We start from the raw sequence: 24,801 nt of genomic DNA, 5'->3' as shown, positions 1-24,801 counted from the left end.
TATGGGGCCCAGGCTTTCCTAGTTATGCCCCTGATTACATGTATATAATGCTTGAATGGAGACCCACTACATGAACTATAATCTAATATAATTGGTCACACATAGACACTGGCCTTTTGTGCCTTATATTACCCACATAATTGCAGATTATTATCATAACCTTCATAAAGCTAGAGATAGCATTTGTCCCAATAATTATATTTGGGAATTGCTATTTATGCATGTGGATGTCCTTCCAATGCTGTTGTGAAGTCCCGTTCCATACATTTTTACTTGTTTCTATTTCTTATATTCATGGAATTTTAACAGGATTATCATCCTATATATATTTGGCAAGGACGTGGTGTCCGAGACACAGTTAGCTCCACACACAGCCCGACCTGCAAGAAGCCTGTGATGAAGGAGATGTGAGTGCTCAGTCTGTCTGTTGTTTGTGCCTCTATTATCTGTGTGTCTCTGTGTTTGTGTGTGTATAAGTTCCAGTATGCGTGTATTTGTGTGTGTGTGTATTTGTGTGCCTGTATATGTATCTGTATGTGTATATATTTCTGTGTGTGCATCTACCACATTATCTGTACTCAGAGTTATCATTGTGTGTTATCTGTGGTGTTACATAGGACTGCAGGTAACATCTACTTTATCTGTACTCAAAAAGTTATCACTGTGTTATCTGTGGTGTTACATAGGACAGCAGGTAACATCTACATTATCTGTACTCAGAGAGTTATCACGTGTTATCTGTGGTGTTACATAGGACTGCAGATAACCTCTACTACATTATCTGTACTCAGAGAGTTATCACTGTGGTATTATCTGTAGTGTTACATAGGACTGCAGGTAACATCTTCATTATCTGTACTCAGAGAGTTATCACTGTGTTATCTGTGGTGTTACATAGGACTGCAGGTAACATCTACATTATCCGTACTCAGAGAGTTATCACTGTGTTATCTGTAGTGTTACATAGGACTGCAGGTAACATCTTCATTATCTGTACTCAGAGAGTTATCACTGTGTTATCTGTGGTGTTACATAGGACTGCAGGTAACATCTACATTATCCGTACTCAGAGAGTTATCACTGTGTTATCTGTGGTGTTACATAGGACTGGAGGTAACGTCTACTACATTATAGGCTAACAAACGGAAGGAGGTCCACGTCCTTTACCCTGGGTGAATAATCTATTATTCAGCAAACACTTCCGCATTTTTCTTAGGTTTAAAATTTTTGTAATTAGGCTTTAAAATACACTTACGGTGTATGATAATTATCATCATTCCTTTTGCTAGCAAACCCGTGTAACGGGTTTTCTATACTAGTATAGTATGGTGGGTTTATTATTATAGAGATCAGGACAGATGTTTCTGGAGCAGAACATTCTGATACTTGTAGTTAGCTACCTTCCACAGAATCAGGAGGTTGCTCAATCCAAGCCTAGATGAAAGCTAAAATCACAGCTTCAGGTAGATATATTACAGGATGAATTACCCAGTTAAATTCCTAGTAGTCATATTGTTGCTTGCATTTTGCCATTGGCTCTACAGCTAGGTTCCAACGCTATAATAAATGACAGCCCCAGAGAAAACATGTGTTACTTTTTGGCTGAAGTGTAGAAGGTTGTGTTATGGGACAGAGGATTTAGATGTGGCAAACATCTCTTAATAGGACGTCTGGTGCATACATATTATCCATATTTGCTAACTGGGTCCAACAATCTAGTTATTCTTGGCTTTTAATTTATAATCTTCCATTTGGAAAGAACCAATGTAAACAATCTGAAAGACATTGTGTGAGAGGAAATAGTCAGATATTTATTATACGTGATAGATGCATTTTGTATGTGGTGTTGAAGGACATTTTTCCAAATCATACATAACTATATCAAAACACAATTATTCATGTTATTTGATTATAGTACAACACATGAGTAAAAGCAATGTCAATGCAATATAAACATAGTTTTTGCTCTGAGGAGCTTCTCTGTATTTTCTGAGCATTGTTTGGTGCTATGGCAATTCATAAGTTGTGCCTGAATGTAGGATTTAACTCTATTTATAATCATTGATGTTCTTTCATAGAGGTTAAAAGGAGAGATGGATGTTCTTTATTGCATACAAGTTATAGATAGCATAGAGACAACCCGTGCAAGTGCTTTGGGTTGGCATACTCTTGTCTAGGGGTGGTGAGAACAAACAAGGAGCTGTAGAACAGAGGAAGGATAAGATATGTTAATGCCCAAGGCAAAATTTGCCTAATTGAACTGTCCCCACATTGTTCCCCATAGTTAGCCTAACCTGTTAGAGTGCCTTAGACAGTGCTCTGATACCTTCAAGGTGTAATAGTCAGGCTGGATTCACACGAGCACATTACGTCCGTAAAGGACAGAACGTATTTCGTCCGCAAGTCCCGGACCGAACACACTGCAGGGAGCCGGGCTCCTATTATCATAGTTATGTACGACGCTATGAGTCCCTGCCTCACTGCTGGACAATTGTCCCGTACTGTAATCATGTTTTCAGTACGGGACAGTAGTTCCACGGAGAGGCAGGGACTCCTAGCATCGTACATAACTATCCCTGCACTGTGTTTGGTCCGGGACTTGCGGCCGAAATATGTTCCGTCCATTACGGACGTAACATGCTCGTGTGAACCCAGCCTAACAGTTTTGCCATTAGAGTAATAGTTTCACAAAAAGAGTGCAGTCCACCAGAAAATTAGTCAGTTCCCCCATAATTGTGTTGATTACAGTGCCCCCAAGGTATGTAAGTTACAGTGCTCACATAACTCAAGAATGCTATGTGAGTATATAATGAAATTGTACAAATAATAATTGAAAATAATAATGTGTGCCACAAAGACTCGCATTAAATTGCAGGTACTTTGACTAAAGCATACTTGCCTGCCTAATGCCCTGCCTTTGGCTTACTGAAATCTGCTGCTGTGCCCATACAGTTTAAGAAAGAAAGTCTACCTCTGGCATTATGGGTTATTTTGGTGTTACCCAATAAACAATGCAGCTGTTAGTGCATATCCCAATCTCTTTGAATACACTTTTAGTATTTTTTTTCACAATAGACTCCCCATCCTATCTGAAGATACAATCTGCCCCCGCCCCCGCGGATCCTCATAATATTAGAGTGATCAAATACCAACTTCTGAAGATGCTTATTTAAACAACAGTGATGATGCGGGTTGCTTTTAGAATAAAACAAATCTAATCTAGTGGTAACAAATTAATACAATAAATAAAACTCCCTGACGTGCCCAACTGTTAATATGTATGATTCTTCCTTTCTTTGTGGCAAGGGTATAACAAATCTCATCACTTCACCCTTTTCAGTCATGCTCAATGGCTACGCAGCATTATAAACCTGGGTGGCATATTTAGTAATCTATTTTTCTACCAATGATGTACCCGTACGGATTTCAGTAACAGCAAGTTCAACATGGCCTCTACTCCTTGAGGGCCATGCGTCACTATTACTATATAAGATGCAAACTGATGCAAAGAGATATTACCATTATAATAGTTACTATATGTAAGAAAGCATTTCTCAGAACTGAGCACAAGACTTTTACTTCATTTATTATTATTTGTATAGAAATTTCTATGGTTTCCAATTTAATTTTTTTTCATGAATTATGTTAATTTATGTATATATGATATAATCCGTTCAATCAGGATGAATGCAGATGGCACTGTGAAAATACCTGTAATCCTTAATAGGGAAATAAACAAGTGTCCAATCGAAATGGAATTCTATTAAATTCTCAAATTAGAGCAAAGTATGAATTAAATTTTCTCGTAAAAGAAACTGCGTACATAGATCTATTCTTAATTAAATGAACTTATCAAGCATATAAACCATTCTAATAAGACAGCAAAAACAAATAAATATAAATCTAATGAATACTTAAAATGATCCCAAAGCAATTTTAGTCTGCAAAGACAGCAGTGGAAGCAAACATGTTGGCTAAATAAAAAAAATAATATGTAAACGGCCATATTTAAAGGCAGCTTAGGAATTCTAAGCTCTTAGAGAGAAAAAATTTCCTCTGAATTCTGGTAGCGGGTGATTCCTTGTCTACTTAGGTCTCGTCTAGCATTTAAAGGGTATTTGACTTTTGATGAGTTCAGTAAAATCATGCAGAGACCTCATTGGGAGGTTTTCTATACCTATATAACCCTTTATAACCATATCTCGGGCTGTGTATAACCTAGATCACAGTTATAACTGTGACAGAACTAGAGATATCACCAGCTGAAACACACAGTCAGGTATGGAAGCTCTATACTATATGCATATACAGCTCCCATTCCCGACTGTGCCACCTGAACCACTGTTCTAGGTGGTCCACTGCCCGATATATAGTTATTTAAAGTGAGCCCTCTTCCCTCCAGCCTCAGTCTCTCACAGTCTGTCTCAGCTTCGATGCTGCTAAAGACGGATCTGCCTTAGCAACAGTGAGTGGACAGCAAATGACAAAGAAGGGAGACCTCTAGTGGCAGGGATTTCATCCAGGTTTTATAAATGGAAAATTAAAAATTGTTTAATTAAAGTGATTTGCTGATTTGTTCAGGATAGGGTTCACACACCCTATTTGCGGACGTAATTCAGGCCTTTTAGCCTCGAATTACGTCCAAAAATACGGCACCAAAGCGTCGGCAAACATCTGCCCATTCATTTGAATGGGCTTTACGATGTTCTGTGCCGACGGTCATTTTACGCGCCGCTGTCAAAAGACGGCGCGTAAAAAAGACGCCCGCGTCAAAGAAGTGCATGTCACTTCTTGAGACGTAATTTGAGCCGTTTTCCATTGACACAATGGAAAAACAGCTCCAATTACGTCCGTAATGGACGCAGCGAAAAACGCCTGCAACATGCCATTACGTCTGAAATTCCGGAGCTGTTTTCTCCTGAAAACAGCTCCGTAATTTCAGCTGTAATCGACGCTGCCGTGTGAACATACCCTTAAATATACAATGATTTCAGACTAAGTTGTCCCAAAAGTTAGTGGCCATTTAAAGACTTCACTACAAAGAAGATACAAGTAAACGAATGAAGCCTTCCTTGCATCCATAGATGCCAAAATCTACTCTTTAAAATCATATTTTAACAGCAGATTTCAAAGTAAGGAGTGTTTTTTTTTTAGCCCTATTCATAGTAACAAAAGTCTTTAACAATTGCTGAATTTGTGGCCTGGGAAGTCAAGTTTCTTTTATTCAGACCAGAAATTATAGGAATAATAGTAATTACTCAGGGGTACTTTTAGCCGTTTTGGAAAAAGTGAAATGGCATCACCCATGATGAGAAGGTACAGGGATGGATTGTATATCTGCCAAAATGCTGCAGTCAGGAAAGGATGTCGCCTTCTGACTTTTTGTCTGACATTATTCATGTATATTTCGCCCCAAAAGTTCTTTGGTATTACTTTCCACAAAACAAGGTACCGGCAATAACATTGGGTAACTCTCTAGTGTGTGGATCTCAAACAACCCTCACACCCAATCATTTTCTTGAACTTTAAGAATCTCTTTTTCAGATTTTGGAAATGTGGACAGAGAATGATGACCAAAATTTGTTTTCGGTCATTAGTGTATGGAATTCTCTGACTAGCGTCATTAGTTTTTTACATTTTGAATGCTACTTTTTTATGACAGTTTGTAGTTTATTGACAGCAGTAAACTGTGACTTCTAGTCCACAATCCCTGTATTCTGCACGTGTATTGTTGGTATGCTCCTGAGGATAAAAATATACAGTATTTGGGAAGTGCATATGTAGCAATTTGCAAATATATTCTATACAAAACCGTAGAATTCATCCGTAATTGCGGACGGTAATAACGGTCTGCAATTATGGACCCATTCATTTCTATTGACCACGGACACCTTTACGTATATTTATGGGAATGTGTCTGGGCCATAGATAGCCTCCGCAAAAGATAGGACATGTCCTATCTTTTGCTTTTTACGGACCGTGGCCCCATACTTTGTATGGGAGCACGGGCTGAAAATGCGGGTGGCTGTCTGCTGCCGCCAGTGGCGTGCCATGCCCGTAATCACAGACCATGATTATGGGCACGGCCGCGTGCATAGGGCCTAAACAAATAATTTAGAGCAGCTGTTAGGAAATCAAAAGAATATTCTATGCTATGCTGCTGCTCTTCCTTGCACCATCAACAGAATCCAGACACCATTTACAGTATTCAGGACTGGCTCCAGGTATATGTGAGCCCTTTGATAAGGGACCACCCTGACTACCCCATACTTGGCTTGATCACCTTGTGCCCACTAACCTCAGGGGGCCTAAAATGTGCCTGGTACTGACTTGTATTTTGTTTGCACATCACAGCATCCCCTATCCTCTCTGAATTGTTCCGGCTGTGAAAAGGAACAATTCAGGTAATAAGATTATATAAAGGAATTGTAGATGTATGTTTTATGTGATAATACATTTTATGGCTAGGCTTAGCCTAGTATTGTTTGTAGTTGTGCCAAGTCAAATAAAAATACATAAAGGAATGGAACCTTGACGGATTATATTTATTTCTATAGGACACACAATGTTTTTTTTCAGTCCAGTCAGGACCTGTTTTTGCGGATCCCTCTGAACTTATCATGCTATGTCTTTGGTCTTTGGGTTCTGGAAATACAACTGTGTAAAAACGGATGTTTTACATACAGTTTTTCGAAAGTGCAAACAGTGCCGCAATCAGGAATTTCTAGACCCCATACAGCCAAAATTTCCACTATTACCGAGGGTTGGGAAACGGAAAGTGTGGCACTCATGTTTGTACATTATACGGATTAACTGATTTTGGTGAAGATGTCAATTACAGTAAACGAAACCATGGAACAGGCAGTGACCGGTTAAAGGGGTTATTCCATGAGAGACATTTATGACATATTCACAGGATATGTCATAAATGTCAGATAGATGCGGGTCCCACCCCTGGAACCCGCACCTATCTCTAGAACGGGGCCCCGAAACCTCGTTCTAGCTTTGTCTGATCTCGCTGCCTCCCAGCCACTTCCTGGTTATATGGTCGAGAGTTACGCTACGCTGTTTCCGTAAGTTCCATAGTAGTGAATGGCAGTTACGGAAGCAGCTGTTTCCGTAACTACCATTCAGTTCTATGGGACTTATGGAAACAGCATAGCTCAGCAAGCTACGCTGTTTATGTAACTCACAACCATGTAACCTTTTTCATGGTTGGAATTCACCTCATTCAGCCACAACACAAAGCGGCTGAATGGGGTTTAGGGGGCCCCGTTCTGGAGATAGGTGCGGGTCCCAGTGTCACGTAGGGTTCGTGGACCCACTGGGCCGTACCACCTTGGCGGTATGGCAGCTGGCCAAAAGGGTGCAGGTCACAGTCTATAGTTCATATAGGGTACCTGTGGCAGCTCGGACAGTAGCAAGGCAGGCTTGGCTGGGACTAGGCAGCAGGTAGACGTCAGGCGTGGAGTAGCAGGACAGGCGTGGAATACAGCACAGCACGACCTCAGCACTGCACGGCACTTGACCAGGATAGCACGGGATACAGGATACAGGAACAGGGAACACTGGGAACTGGAAAACACTAGGAGACCATTTGCTTAGACAAACTAGGATACGACAAACAATGCTCAGGCATCGAAGCAAGGGGCTGGGCCCTTCGTATAGTCCAGAGCACTCATGGGCTGATTACACATTAAAGTCTGGTGCGCGCGCTGCCCTTTTAAGAGCGGGCACGGCCGAGGTGAGTGGAAGTGAGCGCTGGCGTCTCCTGAGGAGGAGACTGGGGCCAGTGCTCGCAGACCCATGGCTGTGGCCGTCAGGAGGTGAGTGAACCTGACGGCCTGCAGCCACGGACATGATACCTAGAGGTCGGACCCGTATCTATCTGACATTTATGACATATCCTGTGGATATGTCATAAATGTCTCTCATGGGAAAACCCCTTTAATGCTCTGGATTTTGATCTATTTAGCCAAAATGTATCCCACTGTATGGCATACATCGCCCGGGGAATGGCACTGGGGAAACTCCTGAAGTCACTATCCATAAATAGACAGTGATGTCAGGAGCTTTCCCAGGGCTGAACTTTCTCCTGGTACTCTGCCCAGGGACTCTGCCCAGTGACGTCAGAAGCTTTGCAAAACCTGAGTCCACAACCAGAGCATCGGCAACGCTCTGGCCAGGGATTCCCCCCTGAAGCCACTTTACATATATGGACATATATGGAAAACCCCATTCACATGAGTTAGGGTTTATTTAGATGAACGTGTTAATCGTCCGAGTGAAGGACGTTTTTTTGACGGCCGTCACATAACGGCATGTATTTCTAAGGGGCTATTCACATGGCTGTTGTTTTAATAGACCGTGTGAAGGGCCTGTAAAAAAATAGGACATGTCCTATTTTTGCCCATTTTCACAGATCCCTCAATAGACTCAAGTCTATGAGGGATCTGTGAAAATGGGTCCCGCATGTGTGTAAATCGGCCACAAAAAAGGGCCATTATTCACAGCTGATTTTGCAAACGTTCGTCTGAATATAGCTTTATATTGTAATTTGTAGAGAATTTTAAGTGCGCAATCCGCACCAAAAATAGCAGACTGTGTATCGGCCGTATTTCCCAGACTGACCACAATTGATGGAGCCGGACTCCTAGCATCACAGTTATCTATGATGCTAGGAGTCCCTACCTCCCCGTGAGAATACTGTCCCCAGTCCTGTACTGAAAACATGATTATAGTACAGGATAGTATTTCTGCGGGGAGGTAGGGACTCCTAGCATCATAGATGACTGTGATGCCAGGAGTCCGTCTCCATGAAATGTGGTCAGTCCGGGAAATACAGCTGATACACAGTCCATATATCACAGACCGAACACGGCTGTCTGAATAAGGCCTTAGTCTAGTTACACAGTGCGGTCAAATCCCATTTTTTTGCACAATTTTTGCAACATCGCGGCAAAAAAGTGAATTGACCGCACTTTGACAACATAGCCTAACAGCACTATTTTTTCATGTTTTGTATCCTTTTTGTATGCTATTTTCGTAACCGCAGCAAAAAATGCTAGGGAAACAAAAAAAAACAAAAAAAAACATTTTAACATACTATATTTTATATATTCTACAAGTGGGGTCAGAAGGAATGGGAAGCAGGATGGAGAGGGGGTGACACTCACCAGCCTGCAGTTCCAGTCGGCTGTCTAGAGAAGGACGCGTGTGGTGGGCAGAACTTCTGCTTTTATGCAGCATCTTCCCCTTCTGTAAGTCTTCAAAGGGCCCCAGCATAAGTTACTTATACAAGTGCAGTATAAGTATTACATTGCAGGGTCCATTCCTTTCTCCAAGTGACTAACGCTGGGGCCCTCATTCAAATGTTTAAAGTTCTAAGAAGCGGGCCCCTATTTTTCATCATTGTGGCCGGGGCCCTGACGACAGTACTAGTAGTACTGCCCTGATGGCAGCCCTGCGTGCAAAAAGCAAACTACTAACGTGAACCCTGCCTTATATATATTCTAACAAATATCTCCAGTGGGGAGCTTTACTTTAAGGTAACAGTAATGATTATTTGTGTGCTGTTGCCCGGGCTATACTGTAGTCCTGTACCCTCTTCACCACTTGGTTGTGCTAGAAAACCAGTATAGCAGCATTTAGGGCATCTTAACAAGGCAGTGTTAACAGGAAAAGAACAAAGACAACAATCGGCCGCCATCCTATAGTAAAGTGAACTTCAATCATTGAAGGTTCAGTGATTGAACTGATACAAATGTATTTTCTTTTCCTTGACATCTAGTGAAATGTAATGGAATACATGACCCATTGAGTTTCTTTTTTTAACACATGCTGAGAGAGCCTTGTGAATAGATACCTTGATTTACTGCATATCCAGCATTGTTTTATGGACAGCAAAGGTGGATGTGAGGAATGGCTGAGCAGAATAGCACAGCGAGGCACTTTATGAAAATCAAGTCATTTAAACAATGCAACCAATGATAGGAGACCTGTTATGGCTGAAATGTGTTGTCAAAGAGCTTAGATTTAATACTTTACAAAGTTTCATGTCGGAGAGAAAGCATGGGGCCTTCCAATAATCCTTGTAGTTGTCAGTTCAGGGTCCCCAACAAATGTCTGGCACGGGGATAGGCTGCTTTATATTACATCTGAAATGTGTTGTGTCTTTTTGTATATAGCATGTTAAGAATGACATTTTAGACAGGAATAAGTTTGGATTATATTGATTCAGGAAAAAAAAACAATTCAGCCCTCATGGTATTTGTGACTGTATCTATGCTTGTGTACACCCATCCTAAATAAGAATGCACATCTTATGGGTGTACCATTGAGATTTCTTAGTGAGATCCCAAATTGGTAATCTAGATGCAGAGGCAGGCACTTTATGGGTTGGCACAGGAGATTTAATGCGCACCTGTAGTTTCAGGTGACTTTTCAGAATAAGCTATGATATGTGTGTACATGAGGAATAACACTATTTCTGGCCATCATATCACTTGTATTCTGCATTTTTTTGTGGTTTTCCCTTATGCATGCTCTGTCTCTAATTCTCAGTTTTCTCTGAGCTAGTGAGAGGAGCCTAACAGCTATTATGTCTTCTTTACACTGCATACATAGAAGAGGAGAATCCTGCTCTCCTATCTCTATCTATCACATGTATATCATCTCCAGCAGCATGGAGGATATTATACAGCATTATGGACAGTGTAGGTGTGAATTTAGCACCGGGGTGAGATATAACACTTGAAGCTGCAGCAGCATCTCTGTGTGTCTCTCCCACTCTGCTCCTTCTACATCCTCTCCCTCCCCTCTCCATAGACTTCTGTGGGCAGCATGTACTGTAACTAGATCCTTCAGTGAGCTTAAAATTTGTCTTGTCTTGAGGAAACGGAAAAAGCAGTAAATTCAGAGTGAGTGAACAGTTAGGAAGTGGTGGAGGAAAGTAGCCTGATATGTAAAGAAAAAGGCATTTTACTCTACTAAAATATAGATGTTTCCACCCTTACATTTGCTTGAATTTAGTTAAGGGCTCCAATTTCTCATGAAACAAATTCAAAACAATATTGCAACATGCTAGTAAAGCCCTTGACAGGCAGCAACCCATACCACAACCACTAGGTGGCTGTACATACAGTATATAGCATAGACATCATGACAGAGTAACGCAAAATCCTAACTTATTTTCAAAGCTGGTCATCTCGGGCCACACATCTCAGGATATGTTGAGATATGAGGAAAGGTAAGGAAGGACACATTTGTATATTACAAAGTTTCTTATAGTAGCTTGTACTATTGATTTATGCAAAGTTTGTTCAAAGTGCAGTGCCAATTTAGGAATTCTAAATTGTACTTCAGGCCCTGGTTGTCATAGTGACATCTGTACCCAGCTGTAAACTTTATATGGTTGATAGGCTATTTTCTCCATAGAACATTAAAAAGCTAAATGTTTTTAATGTGTTTGCGCCTCAAAGACATTATATGGAAAATTGGCTAGACATACAAAAAAATCTGCCTCAAAATTCCTTTAGGAATTTTGAGGCAGATTTTGACCTGCCTGCACTTTCTTGCCGCGGTTTTTCGCTGCGTTTTTCGGCGCGTTTTTTGCCCGCAGCCATTGAGGGCCATCTGTTACGATTAGCAGCAGGACTGCTGCTAATCATTGATTTATTTTATGTCTGTGTTTAGTATCTCTGTATTTAATCGTTGCTAGGTAATGCCTTTGGTCTGAATCTGGATTTGGTTATTACAAGCCACGCCAACTTCTGGCAGCTGCCCATGCTTCTGAATGGACGGCACCATGGTTTTGGAGGGAGCTGCAATCCCTTTCCTGTTCTAGATGCTGCACCCCCCTGCATTACTTACATCACTTCCAGCAGATTTTCCATTTTACCCTGACTTGGATGCTGTACACATGTGTGTAGGCCCTTCTATCTTGTTCATTTACTACTAATATGGCACATATGTGTTTCACTTGCTGTCATTGGCCAGACCCTCCTTAGATATCGACCCATTAGAAATTATGGTTGAGACCCAAACGAAGCAGTGGTTGAAACACATGTTGGGGATCAAGATTCCCTCCTTGGGTCTGTATTCTTTCCTCCTATCTCTATGTGCCTATTTATGTGTGCTAATTTGCCCTTCATTGCAATATGTGTTTTAAGGCTGCTAGCTTTTTACAGATTGGCACTAGCACTTTAATTGACTGTTTCATGTTTATATGTATGTAGGAGGACTTTTGTACTTTTCTGGAAGGATTTTGTTTATCATTGGCCTGTTGTTTTACTTTATGTCTTATGTTATTACATTTTGATCCATAATAAAGATTTATATTATTTTTATCACATTGATTTTCCTACCTGTTTTTTTTTATGTTGGAGTTTATTATTTAGCTTTGCCTGGTTGATTATGGTGGAGTACCTTTCTTGGGCCTATATACACTTGAGGCCTGGATTACTCAGGTGCTGGTTATACTGTTTCTGGCATGTGTTAACTCTTTCCAGATACTTGTTTGTGACTATGTTCCTCGTCTGGCTATTTGTTTGTACTGTGTGACCTGTTGGTCCTCTGAGAGATCTAGTTTTTGTATAGTGGTTTAATGTCTATCCTGAGATCAGTAGTTCCACTAGTGGGTTTGCATTTCCTGTGTGTTTGGTCTGCAGCCAAGCAGTTGTCTTACCCTTCTGTGGGATAATATTCAGATAGGTTCAGTTAGTTCTGTATATTCTTGTCCACTATTCGTCTGTTAACTGCTTGCATGCTATTCATGCGCCATCCACTCCGTTTATGCATTGTCTCCAGCTTCTACTACCCTTGGTGTTCGTTTCGGTTCGTCCACTGGTGAGTTACTTATGCCTTCTAGTGAGACACATGAGATGTGGGCTAAAGAGGGCTCTCATACTAACACTGCGTTTAACTGATAAACCATTACCTTGAAACAAGCAAGTCGGGACCAAATGTTAAGTGTGTGCTACAAGGTCACCTAACGGTCCACTCTGTATTATTTAGCATGCTCCGGTGCGTGCTTCTCTGCCTGTGTACCTGATCAATGTGTTAACAGGTGTAACGTCTACCTTTTTTAACTTTCTGTTCTTGATGGGAAAGAGATAGAAAACATTATTTGGAAAGATATTTGGAGATGCATCTGTATTACAGTACTAATGAGGTCTGACAATCCCATCAAGATTATCTCTGACATCTTCAGAGATGCAAAATTTATGAGCTAGAATCCGAATGCGGTTGCTTCTTTCTTCTACTGACTGGTCGAGCTCCTCACAGACTGTTGATCATATTTATGAAGCCTTCTGTGGCACTTTTCCTACATGTGAGACTGTGTTGGGAAAAAGTGGGCGATGCTTCAGAGTCTTCGGCGATGTTAATATTTTTAAAAGTATCCGTGGCAGAAATCTAAGGACGACAATCAGATTTTATGCCATGGTTGTGCCAGAGGATCCACACATGGATTAGCCCCATTGTCAATCAATGGAAAGAATGAGCATGTGACTTATAAAATATACCATTCACTTGCATTAAATGTGGAATGTGAGTGGATTTGATAAGGGTTTAGGCACAAAATCTGAGCCAAAATACTCAGAAAATCCTAAACGTTTGTACATAACCTAACTGAGTGGAACTCATTTATTAACAATCTTCCAGTAGAAAAAGTGGCGGAAAACAACAGCAGATTTGACCTGCAGTTTTTAACCCTGTGCCACATTGATCTACAGGCTGCATGCTCCATTTGGCAATCGTGCCACAGGGGGGAGTTACAGCTTGCAGGGTGCGTCAGTATTAATAAATGTTTCCCAATATGTATACAAGGATTTACTGTAAGTGTACTTACATCCTCTATATTTCATTTTTTTAACGTCTTTTTATTGAAATTTGACATCTTTCATAGAAACATAAGACACAAAATACCATGATAATAGCAGGCATGAATCACAGTTTACAGAGGTAGTAACAGTGAAAACATTATATACAGTGCAGTGAGCGTTTCATGAGCCTTTATTTTTCGGCTCTCTAAACACATTTCACTTTTTCAAGTCCCCCAAACCAGCCCTCCCATCCCACGGATCTCATTTGGATGACGTCTATAAAGTATCTAAAAAGTCATACCTTTCAGGTAGCATAAGTGCTCTCATATATCTCACACTAGGGAATACAAAGTCTTCCTAGATCCCCTTGCAAATCAGAAGTCAGGTGTCACTATATTTTATTTTAATGCCTAACTCTTCAAACAAGCAACTCTACTTGGTTGATGTTAAAATATTGAGGATGAGGACTGATATTATAATGTACGGTCATGGTAATTGTTTTTTTTCCTATGGCTTTACATATTTCTTCCGTAATTGCGGTTTGTCAGTAATTTTCTATTATGTGTGAAGGAGATGAATCAAACACACTATACATTCTTATTGACACAAAAGGGTATTTAATATCTGAGGTCTTCTGAACTAACAGAAGGTCTTCTTGACTAAATGGAACATTCCCATAGAGTAACCAACCACACACAAAACTCTAATTTATTTTCCCACTGCACTTTTTATTCCTGAAATATTTCCTATTTCCCTCCCCATGTACTGATCTCAGACTCTATGGTCCAAGAGTAAAGTTGAAAACTCTCAGTTTCAAGGTCCTAAATAAAACTGTACCATACACCATCGAAGGAGATTTACTGAAGCAAAGATTTTTGGGCATTTTGAAAACCCACAATATTACTTTTTTATGGAGCTGATTTTGCACTGGCATTTTCCCAGCTGAATGTAAAAGAATATTTATGTTGTTAAATCAAGCTGTCTTTAGCTAAGGAGTAAAGCTGGAGAACATCTTTGATTAATTCTCCTAAACCTCCCCAAAAGAACAAGTCGTTAATTTAATTCATCTAACAGATGCTTGGGAGCTTTTTTCATTCAGAACAGCAGTTTATATGAATTTTAGCCTCTTACACGGTAGCTTTTTGCATTTATAGTGGCCACAAATATGTGGTTAATGAAAATCTGCATAGTAAATTCTCACTATAAAATTCGGATTCTGTTTTACACTTGTGCATAGAAGATATACCAAGCCTTCTCGTCTCCGACTTTTGAACACTTTCAGGACAGTCAATTTCTAGCATTTATTGGCACCGCAATGTGATATGTGAAATATATACAGGGTAATAGCACTGGTTGAGACTCCTATATTGAAGGTGTACAATCTTTACTGGTGACATTGTCAGATTATACCACTTCCCTGGGCTGCAATAAAACCTAAAGGGACATTCCCATCTGAGACATTTATGACATATTGACTGCATATGCCATAAATGTCTTATAGGTGGGGGTTCCACTTCTGGGACTTGCATTCATCAGGAGAATGCATGTCCCCTGCTCCCCTGTTTGCCACCCCAGGAAGAGCAGATAAGTAGGGCACATATGCACGCTGCTACCTCCATTCTAGTTTATGGGAGTTACAGAAACAGCTCAGCATTTCACAACTCCTATAAACTACAATGGAGAGAGCTGCATACATGCAAGGCCACCTTTCCATCTTGTCTCTTCCTCGCTGCAGTACTTAACCAACCAGGCATTTATGGTATAGCTTGTGGATATGCTATAAATGTCTCAAATGGGAATACCTCTTTAAATGAGCAATCTGAGTAAAATTGATGGTCATGGTCTGCACAGTAACAGTTTTGTATGGATTGCTCCTTAAAATAGAACTTTTACAGCCCGACAGTACCACTCATAACAGTGTCAGCCCCACAATATTCCCTACATTGGTGCTCGCCACACAGTGTCCCAACGACAATGCCAGCTACTCAGAGTCCCTATAAGAGTACCAACCACACTGTGCCCCCCATTAATACTTACCTGACCCTCCCTCACCACACCTCTTCTCTCTGACATAGAAGATACATGTAAGCTCCACTAGAGGGCCATCACATATATCTTTGAAGTTATGCATTGATATATCAGTGCAAGAAATAGAGAGCAGAAATGTACTCCATTCCCTGCATCAGTAGGACGCAGTTGTCCAAAGATAGCCTTGTTTTTCTTAACTACCAGGATACTGACAGGTGCGTCTGTGTCTTGATGGCCGCAAAGAACGGCATTGTGTAACAGTCGCAGACCCCTTTAATCCTGCCGACGTCTCCTCCCCGAGGATGCCAGCACATGCGAATGTCCTGTCCTGCAGTGACCACTAGGGTGTGCGCACAAGCTCATTCCCGGCTTTAAAGGGCTAGCATGCACACATGTTATGAATTGACTAATTACTCCCAGATCACCCTGGGTTATAAGAAGGGCCCTTCCCCTTCACTCATTGCCTGAGCATTGTTGTGTTTTCCTATGTTAGTGTAAAGGATCAGCCAGACACAGCTTCTGTGTCGACGCCCGTGGTTAGTCAGTCTGCACCTGCTCCTAAGTCTGATCGAGTGACCCCTCCTTCTACCAATCAGGCTGGGAGGCTGAGGAGGGGGAGAGCCTATCACAGCCTGGCCAGACGGAGCTAGCTCCCGCCCTCTGTCTATTTATACCTTCACTTCCTGCTCCTCCTTTGCCTGTGATTCTCCTGTTTCCTGGCTCTGCTGCTGCTGCTTGAACTATTTGTCCCTGCTTCATATTGACCCTGGATTACTGACTACTCTCCTGCTCTGTGTTTGGTACCTCGTACACTCCTGGTTTGACTCGGCTCGTTCAATACTCTCCTGCTCTGCGTTTGGTACCTCATACACTCCTGGTTTGACTTGGCTCGTTCACTTCTCTTGTTGCTCACGGTGTTGCCATGGGAAACTGCCCCATTTCCCTTAGCTTCTGTGTAACCATGTCTGTTTGTCTGTCGTGCACTTATTGAGCGTAGGGACCGTCGCCCAGTTCTACGCCGTCGCCTAGGACGGGCCGTTGCAAGTAGGCAGGGACTGAGTGGCGGGTAGATTAGGGCTCACCTGTCTGTCTCCCTTCCCCGTCATTACAGTTAGTCTTGATAATGGTCCCTTAGTGTTATCCTGTTCCCGTTGTTCCCGTGCCCTGCTACCTGTATCCTGTATCCCATGCTATTTGTTCCTGTGCCTCAAACCTGTTGGAGTCGTGTTGTGCTACCGGTTCTGCCTGCTGTGTAACACCACATCTGGTGTCTGCTGTCAAGGTCCCACCTGTGCCGAGCCTCCATTACTGTCTGAACCACTACAGGCATTCTTGTGCTTGGACTATATATATATTGACTTGGTACTCTGTCTGCTATCCCGCTACGGCGGTAACCCCTGTGGGTCCACATACCCACAGATCGTGACACATCACTTTGTGCATCCCTTTTTCTATAAGAACCCCATGCATGGTAACTTCTCTGTAGCCTGTGAAAAGGCTAGAAAGTTGATTTTTAGTGTGGAGAGATTGTCAATGTTCATGCAATGGCTGTTATATTTATTAACTCCATTTAAAGGCTATGTAAACCTTTGAAAGTGATTATATATATATATATATATATATATATATATATATAAATGGCAGTCAGTGTGATTGGTGCAACTTTCAAATTATTTTTTATTAAAAATGATTTGAACTTTTTGAGGTACAGCTGCTTTGTATCCTGTAAACAGAACCGCTGTATCTTGCACTGAATCCTGTATCCATCAGGTCCACCAGACCTGCAGGTTCAGTGTCAGCGGGTTTTACGTATCTCTAACATGCAGGATCGAGCTGTTACCGATCACATCTAATTTCATAACTTAGATGTGATAGATTACAGGTGGAGCTTGTGTGTCAGACATGCAGGACCCGCTGACACTGAACCTGTCATGTCCGCGGGACTGACGGATTCAAGTCTTAGCGAACTATACAGCTGCTCTGTATAGAGAATACAGATCAGCTGTATCTTAAAGAGAAATTTTATTTTTTTAATAAATTTAATTTAATAATTCACATCTACGTCAGGGCTCCGTTCATGGGTTCCGTCTGAGCTTTCTGTCAGGGGAATCCATGAACGGAAACCAAACTGAAACAATTGGAAACCATAGGTTTCCGTTTGCATCAGCATTGAATTTAATGGTAACGGATCAGTTGCTAATGGTTTCCGTTCGTCACTGTTGTGTAATGGTTCCGTTGTTTTGACGGAATCAAAGCATAGTCGACTACGGTATTGATTCCGTCAAAACAATGGTACCCTTACACAACATTGACCACCGTTTGGTTTCTTTTCGTGGGTTCCCATGATGGAAAGCTCAGACGAAACACATGAATGGACCCCTGACACAGATGTGAACGAAGCCTTAGAAAGTTGCACCAATCACACTGGCTGACATTTTTATTAAAAAAAATAAGTAAATCACTTTCAAAGGTTTACATAGCCTTTAATATACATGTAAGCAGTGGTTGCAGTAAGTATGGATGGCCATTTCATCCTGGCTTTATTTGGTTTGTGTTTATACTTTAACAGGACAAGCTCAGATATTCTTTAGTTTCTTACAACATATTGAACCAATTAAAACATAAAGGCAAACACTACTAATTGTTTACCTTTAGTTTTATAGCCCTGTTTGAAATTGGCCACATTAGTGATGTCAATATTTACAGCATGTGACAACTGCGTCCAGTGATTCACATGTCGGTATAGCACGTCATTGCAGCAGTCTAGTAAATAAAGACTGTTGTGGGACCATGTGGTCATTGGTTCTGGAGCAGCGGGTGATTTAAATGTTGTGTATGTGCAGATTTGTTGTTTTAGGCCATACAATTTTTATATGTGAAATGAAGACCATAAAAATGGTATAAACATTCTACTGTACAAGGAATAGAGCAGCTTCACTTGTCTGTATAGAGATTTTAGACCAAGCAAGCTGTGCACTGTGTGTGGCTGCAGTTAATTCTATTTACCACAATGAGATGAATGCTTTCACACTTCATCCAAAGCCACGCTTAGGTTAAATGTTAACTGCAACTCTTTACGTGTGCGTCTAGTCAATGCAAAGCTGATTCACATCAGGTTTTTTCTTCATCGAAGCAAAGCCAAAAAAGCACTTACTGTGAAAGAGGGCAGATGTTTTTGTTTCATAAAATCAGTGGTAAATGTTTGGATCAACTCCCTGTTTTGCTTTCCCAAGAGAAAATGCCAAAAAAGTACATTCTTCACGATTGTAGTTTACAAAAGTCTTATTGAAGTAAATGAGCCGAACCTTTAGAAACATAAATAGAAATTGAAGCTTTAGTGTTTTTCTGAATTACTTGCTGGATTGTATCTGGAGCACATATAAACACAAGACACAAGTGACATTGTAGGAAACAAAAGGTTTGTCAAAATTGTTCTTTTTTTTAAACTACATTGAAGTTTCGTAACAAAAATAAATCATAGTGGCTTGTAGTAAAAGATGGCATCAGATCCAAGTAAAAATATATTTTTTAAATACTATTTTTGAACCTTTAAGAATGCAAAAAACAACCTGTCTACCATAGGTGTTACTACCAGGGTAGAAGGCATAGCAAGGCGCCCAGAAGCCAAAGGAGCCCCCATCCATTCATCATTGAGTTATAGTTAGTGGTCAATGTGGATGATGGAAAGTGACAGTGGGCTCTAAAATATTGAATATAAGTCTTTGAGAAATAAAGAAGTAATAGACAAAATGGAGACTAAAATAATCATGTCTTGAATCGACATGATGCTGAAGGTGGTCTTGGTGAAGTGGGGCCCCATGTAAAGTTGTTACTCTCCTGCCTATGTAGGGGCGGATTAAGTGTACCATGGGTTCCGGGCAGTTCACAAAGTGTTCCCCCCACCGAATTCTGAAGACACTGTACCGTATATTTGCAGATTTCTGTTTAGGCGGCCACAGATCTGGCACAGTTTTGAATTCGCTGTAAAATCAGAATGAGTCATACAGAAGAGAAAAAGCCGAATACTGAGACCCTAAAGAGGTCAGGAGCTTTAAATGTGTGGTTTCCGGGGAAAAAAAATCTGCTGTGCGTGAATATAATTTTAAAGAATCTGTCTCTGTTGTTTAACCCCTTAAAGTCCAAGCGATTTTTTGTTTTTATTTTCATTTTCGTTTTTCACTCACCGGCCTTCCTACAGCCATAACTTTTTTATTTTTACGTCAATGGAGTGGTTTGTGAGGAATTATTTTTTGCGGGAGGAGTTGTAGTTTTTATTGGCACCATTTATAGTACCATATAATGGGTGAATTGGAACAAAAACTGTCATTCCTCCTTGTTTTTTTGGGTTTAGTGTTTAATGTATATATTTAACATCTACTTTTACCTTAAGACAAGGTAAATATATACAGCCCTAGAACCAAGCCCAGTACATATATATATATATATATATATATATATATATATATATATATATATATATATATATATATATATATATATATATGTATATATACAGCCCCAGAACCAAGCTCAGTACATAAATACAGAACCAAGCTCAGTGCATAAATACAGTACCAGAACCAAGCTCAGTAAATAAATATACAGCCCCAGAACCAAGCTCAGTACATAAATACAGCCCCAGAACCAATCTCAGTACATAAATACAGTATCATAACTAAGCTCAGTACATAAATACAATGCCAGAACCAAGCTCAGTACATAAATACAGCACCAGAACAAAGCTATGTGCAGAAAAATAGCCCCAGAACCAAGCCCAGTACATATAGTGCCAGAACCACACCAAGTACATATATACAGCATCAGATCCAAGCTCAGTACATATATACAGCAGCAGAACCAAGCTAATTACATATATACAACACCAGAACAAGGTTTAGTACATATATACAACACCAGAACCGGGCATAAACCCCATGAATTAAATTTTGTCAAACACTGTAAAGTAAAACACCACACACACTAACAAAGCCCCCTCAAGATAGCGGCAGTCACAATGCCCCCTGTAGATAGTGCTAGTCACAATGCCCCCTGTAGATAGCGCCAGTCACAATGCCTTCTGTAGATAGTGCCAGTCACAATGCCCCCTGTAGATAGCGCCAATCACAATGCCCCCTATAGGCAGTGCCAGACACAATGCCCCCTATAGGCAGTGCCAGTCACAATGCCCCCTGTAGATAGCGGAAGTCACAATGCCCCCTGTAGATAGCAGAAGTCACAATGCCCCCTGTAGATATTGCCCACAATGCTGCCCACTGAAAAAAACAAAAAACATTCTCACTTGTCCCCATTCCCGCGCCGTCCTCCAGCGAAGTAGGACTGGTCAGAGATGTCATTGTGCCGACTGCGTCATTACTAAAGTCCCGAATTGCGAGAAAGGGGACTGATAGTTCCCTGTCTCCCCAGCACTAGAGTAAGCAATTGTATCCGCATTCTAAGGACGTGGATACAATTGGGTGAGAGGTCCCGCTTCACCCCGTTTCTCTGAACCGGCTGTAATTTTAACTGCTGGTTCAGGAGAAGCGGGGTGTACTGGGCCCCCTTTCAGCCTCGAGCTCTGGGCATTTGAGCAGATTGCCCTCATTATAATCCGCCCCTGTACCTATGCCATATTGACATTTTTCTGTGGCGGCTGTAGGGCAATTCACTGCTGCCAAGGGTTGTTATGCCAGTGACATTTAAGCGGCTGCCTGTTCCACATTAACATATAGAGGAAAAAAATGCTTTGAGAGGTCTGTGAGAGGATAAATTGTTATTAGGTATAATGTATGTATTAAATGTAAAGGAGATATGGAGCAGACATTATAACAACTCATTAAACAAAGTTTGGGACTAAAATATGTAAACGATCCAACCCTTCCAGAGTTTCTGAACTTCTTTGATAGGACTCCAAACATATTGTAGAAAAGTTCAATGTAGTTGAATGTGTAGTTTTTCACACAGAGGAATTCCATGACTGAAGGATTAAAGAATTTCAGACTCATAAAGCCAAACTTGCAGATATAGTTTGCAGGTATATTTTTCTAAACTTGACACAAAGTATGAATTTCTATGGTTTTGAATGTAAACCATGGAATGAGCTAGTCTTTTATTGGGATCTTATATATTGAAAGTGGACATCCAGTAGAAATAAAAACATAAAAGAAAAACACCAGGTGTGTGTTACCTAGTATATGGTGAACGTGTAATGTTTTCTTAACCTGTATTTGAGTTCTTTGTTCTAAGTTGTCAGCTCTGCTCATTTTTGCAGACATTGTAATGGGAATTATCTAGGTACTACCCTGCTGAGAGGAAAGGGGAGGGGGTGGAGTGCTCTGACAACATGAGATAGTCAAGCAGATTTGTAATATGAAAAAAAAAATACCAGAAGACCATACTCCAGCTCACACCCTTCCTGATTTTGAATAAAAAGGCGTTGACAGATCTGGAAAAAAAATTAGAGCAATTTAAGAAAATTTAGAGCAATGGACTTTGTAAATGTAACTACACATGGATTCTGGAGCAATGTAAAATTTTAATTTGGGCCTAAGGCACCCCTTAACTTTTATATGCAACATGTAACATATTAGAGGGGATGCTTCACATATAATTCATGTAATAACCTCTACTGACTAAGTCCTACCATTTTTGGTAATACTGGTTTATGTTTCGTTCTAGGTGGAAATAACAAATGATGTGCAGTCTATCCTGCTGATAATGGTGGCTGTGATGATTGGAAAAACAGTCGGAGATTACTTCAACCATTCCCTTTTTAGCTCTTTATTACATCTTAAGTGCATCCCACATTTAGAGGCAGAGCCCTATGTTGTCCATGGCAAAAACAAGTAAGTGTTTGCTGCGTTGCTTATGTACGGTTATTCTAATGAAAAATACAAAGCAGTGTTGTCTCTATTACATCTCTATTACATCCATACCATTAAGCAGGAAGGGTGAAAGTTATTGTCACCAGTTTATATGCACACTGCAATATACCAGTAGCTGCACAGAAAAGTAGACAGGGCTGGGAGAAGGGTAAGCGATCTAGTGGGGTACATCAAAATGCCCCCCAACATGATTGACAGAAGCTTTCACACACACACACACACACACACACACACACACACACACACACACACACACACACACACACACACACACACTTCTTCAGTTTATGTTAATCACTATTAGAGATGAGATAATCAGTTATAATATGCTTCAAGGGCATTTCATTAACAAATTTCCTATTACAGAGCTGTATTTGCTGCATATAAGACAATGGAGACTGAAATATGAATCATCAGTTATAACCGCCATTGTCTTTAATTCGGCATACACTGTTCTGTAATAGAAATTTGTAGGTCGCTCATCTCTAGTCACTATTTTCTGGTTATTACTATTGTATGAGCATTATGGATAGTACTGTTTTAGGCCCGATGCACACGACCGTAGAATTCGTCTGTAATTACGGACCGTAATTACGGACCCATTCATTTCTATGGTCGATGGACAATTTCCCGTATATTTATGGGAAGGTGTCCGTGCCGTAGAAACCTTCCGTAAAAAATAGGACATGTCCTATTTTTTTTATTTTACGGACTGTGCTCCCATACTTTATAATGGCAGCACGGCCCGCAAATCTGGACGGCTGTCCGTGGCCGGCCGTGCCGATTACGGGCACCGTCGTGATTGAAGCTATGGATGGTATAAATTAGTATTTTAAATGATTTTATTAAATGAGAACTATGGCAGTATTCTGGGCTTTGATGTGAATGCTATTATAGGGACAGTGATTAGGCTTTACATGGAATATGGAAACTTTTAGGGCTGGTACAATAATAGATATACTGATATATTTTGTACCGACACTAATATGACTAGAATTATATGGGCACTAATTTGTCTGGTAGTATAATGTGAGTGGGGCGACTCAGTTTGCTAAGTTTGCCTTGGGCACCAAAAGGGCAATGAAAATGGACATATGTATACACTTCATATAGAGATGTGTCCACTCTTGCTTTTTATTTTTCTGCGTTGTTATACAATTTGTTATGCAATGTTGTGCAATCCTGTAAAAAAACATATATGTTAAACATATACATTTTTTAACATGGGAGTCTATGGGTAGCGGATGCCATCCATCGTCCATTCGTTGTTAAAAAACGTATACGTTTAACATATAAGTGTCTTCTCTGTCCACCAAGACAACATTTGAGAACTGACCTGCTAACAACTTAAGCGGTGAGCTGATTGCCAAACGCCTTGTGTGGGTTATGCATAATACTGACATACATAAGCCACACAATCACATGGCTTATCACATTGTCAAGTCCCATAGTGGGACTAAAAAATATTGTAAAAATTAAAAAAGTGTACAGTGTAAAATTGAAAAAAGTGTTCTGAAATAAAGTAAATATAACAAAAATACAAAACTGTTTTCCCTCCTACAAAATGCTTTATTAGGGATTTAAAAGAAACAAAAAACTATACAGAATTTATATTGCTACATCTGAAATGACCAATAAAATGATCATGTTATTTATCCCACACCGCTATAAAAAAACAAAAAAACAAAAAACAAATAATGGCAGAATTGCTGTTTTTTTTCTTCCCGCTTCCCAGTGGAGAGGTAGCCAGGAGTACGGAAACAGCTGAGCTTGCTGTGCTACACTGTTTCCGTAACTCCCATTCACTTTTATGAAAGTTACGGAAACAGTGTAGCTCAGTGAGCTTGGCTGTTTCTGTAATCCCGGGCACTTGGCTACTGAGCCTCCGCCAGGGTGCATCGTCCAGAGCTGGGACCTGCATCTTTCATACATTTATGGCATATCCTGTGTATATGCCATAAATCTCTGAGATGGGAATAGTCCTTTAAGGTCCAAAATATGCCTTGTCTTTAAAGGATTAATACATACACTTTTGTGCTCTGTATTAGCACATCATATAATTGTCATGC

At 40.5% G+C, this 24,801-nt stretch overlaps 1 protein-coding gene across 1 annotated transcript in view; it reads left to right on the top strand.

Annotated features, from left to right (window-relative positions):
- LOC142652472 (chloride channel protein B-like) overlaps positions 1-24,801 on the top strand; it is a 179,860-nt gene that overhangs the window by 72,383 nt on the left and 82,676 nt on the right. The window contains exon 15 of the mRNA XM_075828109.1: positions 22,527-22,693. Within this exon, the coding sequence (XP_075684224.1) occupies positions 22,527-22,693 (167 nt within the window). The remainder of the gene's footprint in view (positions 1-22,526; positions 22,694-24,801) is intronic.

The sequence above is a fragment of the Rhinoderma darwinii genome, chromosome 5 (genome assembly GCF_050947455.1).
Source record: "Rhinoderma darwinii isolate aRhiDar2 chromosome 5, aRhiDar2.hap1, whole genome shotgun sequence".
Taxonomy (NCBI): Eukaryota; Metazoa; Chordata; class Amphibia; order Anura; family Rhinodermatidae; genus Rhinoderma; species Rhinoderma darwinii.
This window is presented reverse-complemented; position numbering and strand designations above follow the sequence as displayed.